The sequence below is a fragment of the Ctenocephalides felis genome, unplaced genomic scaffold (genome assembly GCF_003426905.1).
Source record: "Ctenocephalides felis isolate EL2017-DRISC unplaced genomic scaffold, ASM342690v1 CF-g0.4_SCAFFOLD_00353, whole genome shotgun sequence".
NCBI lineage: Eukaryota > Metazoa > Arthropoda > Insecta > Siphonaptera > Pulicidae > Ctenocephalides > Ctenocephalides felis.
The window spans coordinates 18,285-26,436 of record NW_020536507.1 but is presented as its reverse complement, the minus strand read 5'-3'; the positions used below and the strand labels follow the sequence as shown (position 1 = coordinate 26,436).

General features: G+C 34.2%; 1 protein-coding gene across 1 annotated transcript; it reads right to left on the bottom strand.

Moving 5' to 3' along the window:
* Positions 1-443: 443 nt before the first annotated feature.
* Positions 444-1,040, bottom strand: LOC113363833 (activity-regulated cytoskeleton associated protein 1-like). The gene has a single exon (XM_026606314.1). The coding sequence runs from the start codon at positions 1,038-1,040 to the stop codon at positions 444-446; it is 597 nt and encodes a 198-aa protein (XP_026462099.1).
* Positions 1,041-8,152: the final 7,112 nt, after the last annotated feature.

Sequence of the window (8,152 nt, the reverse complement as noted above, 5' to 3'; positions counted from 1 at the left end):
GCATGCCCCGCTATCGATGATTCTGCGCCAGTATCTATAAAAGCGTATCCTACTACGCCTTGTACCTGGGTCCTGATCACTGGTCTGGGATGAAGTTCTCGCACTTGCTGTACAGGTTCGGAGGGAGGGGTGGAGCTGGAGCTGGGTGCTGGGTTGGTCCAATTCTTCTTGGCTATCGAGGCCAGTTGCTTTTTGCAGTTCTGTTTGATGTGTCCCTTCTTTTTGCAGTAATTGCACCTCTGGATTTCCTCCGTGGTTAGTGCGAAGAATCCGCACTCAAGCGCCGTTGTCGCCTGTTGTACTGGTGTGGCCGTGCAGACTGGACACTTGCTTCTTATTACACCTGCCTTACCGCATCCGTAGCACAAGATTCGTGGCTCGACACGGGTTTCCGGTTCCTCCTTCTTCGGTACTGCAGGGTTTTCTGCCTCTTCCGACATTCGCTAATGGTGTGGCCAATGTTGCCGCAGAAAGCGCAACTCTTCTTCTTTTCCGTGGTACTGCTGTCTCCTTTTCCTGCTTCGAAAAGGATTGCCTCGATGACGGATTCTCATATTTAAAAGTCCGTATAGCATGTCAATTTGTGTGTTGAGTGGCATCTCATAAGGTAGTTGGGCTAACAGAGCCCTCTTCTGACAGACGAATAAGTCCGTGCTTGTGGTTCTGTCTTGACGTGTTCCGAAAAATTCAATAAAGATGCTGTGTGGAGGTTTACTAGGGGCAAACGAAGACTTTAGTAGACGGATTGCGTCGTCAAAGGTACTTGCCTCCGTTTTCACGCCCTCCCACCACGTAGCTGCTGTGTCTTGAAGCAGCAGTGGCAAACCTCGCAGAGCCATCTCGTCTGATATACCCTCTATATCCTTGTACAGGGCAATCGTCGTCGTGAATTCCTGGACCTTCTCGGAATTCCTCGATCCGTTGAATCTGGCCGTGCATCTAGAGAAGCTGCCTGTCGTCAGATCCGTCCGTACGCTTGCTTGCGTACCTATAGCTCCCATCAAACGTTGTAGCATTTCTTCGGTCATCGTGACTGCCATATCGCTTCTGGTCACTCGGTTGGGCGCCAGTTTTGTAACGGTTTTATTATTAAAATGAGAAACACACAATTATAAAACTATTAACTTTATTAAAATTATTCGTGGGTTCACAGAAATGCGATAAAATAATACAGACACTTAATTAACTTAGAAATAGCGCGTTGGATGGTGAATCAATTCGGCTCAGAGAGAGCAAAAATGATTCGGGCGTCAGGTTGCTAAGAACTCTGTGAGAATTCTTTACAACAGCTTTACCGGACACCGTTGTAACTTCAATACTAGACTGAAGTCCCAAGTGATAGTCAGGGTTGTTTCTTCCACCGATGGAGTTTAGAAACAACTAGTTAATAATTTCAGAGAGAAATATCTTAACCATAAAGCTTTTAGCCGCGGGCGAACTAAACACTTTTGACAATTTTTCTGATTCTGCTAGGCTTTTTATACGATTCCTTTTCCTCCTACTCCCGTAGTGGGGTAGAATTTTTGGTGAGGGTGGTGGTTCCGAGTCTTCCTTCGTGCCCGTCCGAAAGCTCCTTCGCGTCGTTTCGGGGGTCGTCGTCGGTTTATCTCGCCAAAATCTTCGGGGATGAGATGGTCATTGGTCTATGATGAACTTATCTCGCTTGAGGTCATCGATAATTGGCTATGACAAATTTTTCCTTCGGTGACGTAGAATGTGTACATATGATTATCTTTCTCACACCTTCGCTTGAGTCACAGGGCAAAGTTGCATGTATCATCGTCTTAATCTTTTATCTTTCTTTAACTTAGCCTGACTCATAGGATTAAGGCTCTTATCGCTTGCTTACACGGATGACGCGGATTGCATAAGTTCTTCATCCCTTTCTGTCTGTACGCCTGAGGTCTAACGGTATCGTGAGTATTCGTAGTAGAATCTTCCGTCCTTGTCGTACCTGCGCTAGTGTGTATGCTGCATCTTGCTTCCGCGTAGGACCCTACGCTCATCGTTGAATGTTTAAAACTTTCTCTTTGGTGACGTCACGCGTATTCTCGTGCGTTGTTGACAAAATATTTACGTACAGCGAATTTTGTAAATATTTTACGAAATGTTTTGTAAATACATTTCGAATGTTTGTAAATATATTACGAATGTTTGTAAATATATTACGAATGTTTGTTAAAATAATAATTGTTACATGACTAATATTAATTAAATATAGAATGTTACAACCTTCATTTTTAATTGACGTTGTGTTGCCAATATGCTTCACCGGAGCCGCTCCCTGCTCTGCAGGCATATGGCTGCCTCTTGCGCATGCACGAATACCTGCTCCCCCCAAGTAGTCTCGGTTACCTCCTCTCCTGCTGACCCGGCTGTTTGCTCTCCAGCCGATGCGGCTGCTTCCACCCCTGCTGATGCAGCTACTTCTTCTTTATGCAGGTTGTAAGTTGCTATTTGAAGTAGCAAGTTATTACTTACTATAGATGAATATTAAGATACATTTATAAATTTAAGTTTAATTTAACTGTCACTCGTATACCTGAGTTTTCTTTTAGAAACTCATAATTAAACCCGTCAGCATTATCTGCAAATCAAGGATAATTTGTTAAATGTGTGTAGTACCTTCATAATCAGACTCATCAGAAGATAGAGCTGCCACCTTCTCTTCTTCCTTAAGCCTCTTCCCAATTCTTCATTAGACGTACATTCTACGTTCTTAGTATGCCTCCTTGCTAACTCATATGTATCTGAAACAAATATAATTTGAAATAAATACCACTTGACACTTTCGGGCATATCCAAACTTCCAATCGTTTTTATTGGCAGCGCAGCGTCGAAACATTTTTTACATGCCTTCGTGGCCACCTTTTATAAAATCGCTGTCATTGTGGCTTCCTTTATAAAATCGCTGTCATTATTTTTAATTATCAACCAATTGGTCGGTATCTTCGACGCGGATGGTTTTTCACATATACAACAGCAAATAGTTTCAGGATACTACAAAAAAAGAAGCAATGTCCATTGAACATGAAGTAATTCAGTATGCATATAAATAAATGATTTACTTACGGAGCCATTTTCTTCGAGTTCGATTGTAATAAACAATATAATGAACAGTATAACTTCTGCCTCTTCGGAACTTTAACAGCATAAAACGAATTGCAAGAAAAAACACACTTATATACGCACGACACGCCATGTTTGTTTCTTTCTCGATTTTGTTTACTTATAACTCTTTACAACTTCATGTCAAATATCCAACAACTTTCCGGTGCATAGGAAACTTCACTTCGTACACTTGGTTATACTGTTGTAAATTTAACATTTGTTTCAATTTTGCAACAACAATAAAAAAAATGTTTTGAAATATATATTTTATTTTAAAATAAGCCAAAACTAAAATTAATATCAATTTGTAGAAGAAAATCTAACTTTTTCTGTACTTGCTTTCAAACGTTCCCGCCATCATGCAGTGATGGTCAAGTGTCATCTCTATATCTTAACTTAACAATGTTTCCAAATTTATCTCCTCTGAACAAAACTAATTCTGACCATACAAACCTTGCTAACATTACTAGTTCAACTTTGGCCATGAAACCCGATCTTTACCTACTCACGCATACCAAATTTTGAATGACACTTAAAAATCTTTTTTTTAGAGCGAAGCAGCTTCAAAGACTTGACTTCAAATTGATCATTTTGGCATAAGCCATTCAGGCTGCAACTAAAAGAAAGAAGTTATTAGTAACAGTTAATAACTACTTTTTATTTCAACATTTTAATCTAATGCAAAAATACTTTTAAAAACCTTTACGCAGTACCGAAGATTAATTAATAATTAAGACACAATAACTATGAATCACTCATATTCTATGCGGGTCAATCTTTCCATCAAGGCCTCTATAGGCAGAGGTTCCTCTTTTTGTGTGCCTTGATCAACAGTGTTTTGTTCTTTAGTCATGGCCTGCTTTTTTCTTGCCATCTGCCCGGAATTCAAAATTAAATTAAATTCTGTGTCAGCTGCAAGAACATTAGTCGAATCAATATGATACAAAGAATTTTATAAAAGTAACTACTCACAATAATCTTTCTCTTCCTCAACTTCACCTTCAAACACCCTTTTGGTCCCCTTGCGCGACATCTTCCTCGCGGCTCATCACTTTGCGAGGCTTTACTATGCGCTGCCGCTCTTCTGGCTTTTTCATGCGAAGCTAAGAATTCAAAGCAAGTAAATATCACATAAACAGATAGTGTATAAAAACACTACAACCTATGCCATAAAAAAAATAAGTTACAAAATATTTCACAGATAAAACTTTCACCGCTGATTTATCTAAGGAAAGAGTACAACAAATTTTAAATAAAAAAGTTGATAATTTACAAAAGTTTGTGAATGGAAACGCGATTCAGGACAATACTGATGCTTTTTCATAAACTAGTGGTACAAACGGTACTGTTGGAAACGTAGCCAGTTTAAGTACAGTTTTTCAATATATCGGACCTCGTAATGCAAAATATTTTGAAAAACTTTTATTGCAATTGTTTTGTTTAAAATGTATTGTTAGGGTATTATGGAATAAAAGAAAATAAGAAAATGTACGAAAAACATAACCTGAAAAATGGTAACCATCTAGTAAATTATATTTAATTTAAATAATATTGTATTTTGTGTTTTCCTTTGGTAGAGTTTTGCATGGAAATCCATTAGATAAAAGCATAACTCGTGTTCCAGAAAATCGAGAAAATGGTTTGCGATTGTTTTTTTTATTAATTTTTAAATATACTTACGTGTGCCACTATTTGAGCCTACACTTACGGATACTCTCGGATATTAAATAGTTTATTTGTATGTGCTACTATTTGAACATACATAATTTTATTTGTTTATGAGCTTCTTGTTGAACAAAAATTAATCTTAAAGATCTGCGCATCATTTCAAGTACAATTTTTTTTTCAAATTAAGTATTGCATTGTTGATGTAAAGTGTCGGTAGTTTTCTTAAATTATGTTTTTTCATATTAAATATGTGTCGTCTTTGAATATGTGAAATTTGTTCAAATGTATAGGATTTGGATAGAAATTTTAATTGCTGAATGCTAACTAAACAAATTGGGAAATATTAAATAACAAGAGAAAAATAAGATTATGGTGATAGTAGTGCTATAAATGAAATATGATAATGATGAGAAATTATTACGTTGATGAAACAAAATATAATGGACTATTGAATTAAAGTAAAAACGCTGTTATTAATTATATTACAGCAGTTATAAAAATTCATACATATAATTATCTTAATTTATCAACAATAGATCGTGAAAGAGGGTTAATACTAATAACGACTGATAATTTCATGATAATTCAAATTGCGATTTTATTGCCTCCTGTTGAAGAACAAAAAGTATTATTGGAAGTGAAACAATTTAAATGTTTAGTCATATTATTTCGATGTGAAAAATGGTATCGATTTGAGATTGAGACACAAAGCAAATGATAAATAGTTTTACTTCTACATGAAATAACATGAGCCTAAAACATGTCATGAAAGGAGTCAAACTTGGCCCAGACAAATATGTGCATAATACGACGAGTTCGTAAATAATACACGCTATTTTCTGTACAATTTTCAACAGTATATGTATATAATAACTATGATTCAAATATCAAATGAGATGGTATCAGAACATTAATGACTTAGGATTTTAAAAATTTTGGACTATTCGTTTAGAAGAGAGATTCAGATGCGATAATGCCTAGAGAAAATGGATTTTTAATGACCATTGTGATACTACCAATACTAATAATTTGATTGATACGCCAAACCGACAAGTGACTTGAAACATCTGTGTAAGAAATTTTGCGAAGCTTTTTACAATCTAGTCAAAGACATTCAAATTTATCTTACTGATTGTGAAAATAGTTTTCGACCAAATAGAAAGAGCATGGGCGTTAAAAATTATTGATTTTCATTTATTAACACGACATTAACACGTGTTAAAAAAAGTGGTATTCTTAGTTTAGTCGAAGGAATTTTAACACATCCAATGGATTTTGAGGTATTTTAAATCGGTGACAATAACAGTAAAAAATATTAACTCAAATGAAATATATAATACTGATTTCTTAACCATGGATTAAGTGGTATAATTTATTGACAAACGAAGATATTTTAATACTTGCAGAAACAACTTAGTCGTGAATATTGATTTGCTAAGTTATGATGCCAAAATCTTGGAACTCTCATCTGACTTACCTGATCTCTGGGACAAGTTATTTCCAATCTTCGACAAATTATTTATTGGTTTAACATGTATCACTAAATTTGTGAAGTCATATGATGGAAATGGAGACATGAGATGCAGCATGGATATTATAAAAATAAAAAGTGAAGCTGAATAAAATCGATCTCGTACTCATTTCACGATTTTTAAAACCGATATTAACAATTTGTATTCACAATTGCAAACGAAGGAATTTTGGAGGATAATTAATTACTATTTACCCAAGCAATAAAATACATATAACTAATTTTTAATATTCAACAGGCAGCACATCATGAAATGCGTAAAATGTAATAGTATTGTCTTTGTTTTTGACCAATATTTCTAATTGGAAAACAACCGACACTCAAAAACATATCAACAATACATACAAATTAATATATCAAAGTGGTAATTTGAATGTAAAATTATATAAATCAATTTAATAATATAATTACAATAATTATATATAATAATATAAGAGCACATATTATCTCTTTATATATAGTTAAGTATTTTGTCTTATAATTATACATTCATATGTTTCTACTTACCACTATATTTCATAAACACATATATTGCGCGGCATAAGGTTTATTTTTGAGCATACAAGATGCTGCACATTTTTAGGTTAGGTTATTATTTTAGTAGGTGAAGTTCTTATTTTTATATTATTATATGTATTAGACACAAAAATAATTTATCGATATTTTCTGGTTCTTTATACATTCCATTTTTTTATAATATTTTAATATTAGATTTATTTTCTTTTTATGTTAATGTTTGTGCCATGCAAACTCTAGTGGAATATTTTATTTTTAATATCTGAACGATTTATAAATATCACTTTACCAGCAAGTGCACTACTTTTATTTCAAATTCATCTTTCACATGCTATTATTTCATAAATTTTTTAAGTTACATATATCAAGTTATGTTTATCGAACAAAAAAATATTAGGGTTTTCAATAAAAGAACTTTCCCACGAAACTGCTGATCGGTATATATTTTAAATTTACAGCTAGTTATATTTATGTTAAACCCTATTTGGAAAGAGCATACCGACCTAGATTCAATGTAAGTTTCCTCTAAGCGGTTATTAACTCTTCAAATAGAGTTTAACAAATGCAAAAAGGGACAAAACGAGACTGTAAAAAACTTTGCTTTTAGGCTACAAATGAATGTTTTGTATTGTGTGATTTGCATAGCCCTACCTTCTAATTTAACGAGTAAAATAAATTTTAATAGTGCTTTATGCTCAGTTGGATCTATACTTTCAAAAACATAATATACAAGTATGCAGAAATTCGTTTAAATTATTCTGATTCGTCTCATCAAAAGTTTTAATAATATTCATGACTCTTTGTAAGGATAAAACTGTTGTGGGAGGAGCCATGTCCCGCATGTTTTTATTGTTTAAATCAAAATGTAATGATGGTAAAGATGAAAACTTAGGTTTTGTACGGGATTGGGGAGTGACGTCTACTTCACTATTAAAAACTGCGCAACCAAATCTAAATTACTACTGTCACCTGAATTAAATCAAACGCGGTTCTCAAATATGGACTCTGTTGATCTGCTAATAACACGTTTCTGCGGCAGTACAAAGTCGGTTGTAGCACGTATTCTGCACATCAATCAATCAACACTAAATTATGAGTTTGTTACAAGCATAAAAATGTGCAAACTAAACAAAAATTCTCTATTTTCTTCTAAAACTTTAAAATCTTGGTATAAGAACTATAAATTTATCTCAAAAATGGTACATATATGTAAGGCATACAGGAATGAAATTTATGCTTGATTGTGAATCATTTTATTTTATATTAATATCTCTCGGAAGTAATTCTCTAATGAGGCATACACAATTAATAATTCCTTCATAAATA

Excerpts from the sequence above, each read along its gene's own strand:
- LOC113363833 (XM_026606314.1), bottom strand. The coding sequence starts at position 1,040 with ATGGCAGTCACGATGACCGAAGAAATGCTACAACGTTTGATGGGAGCT.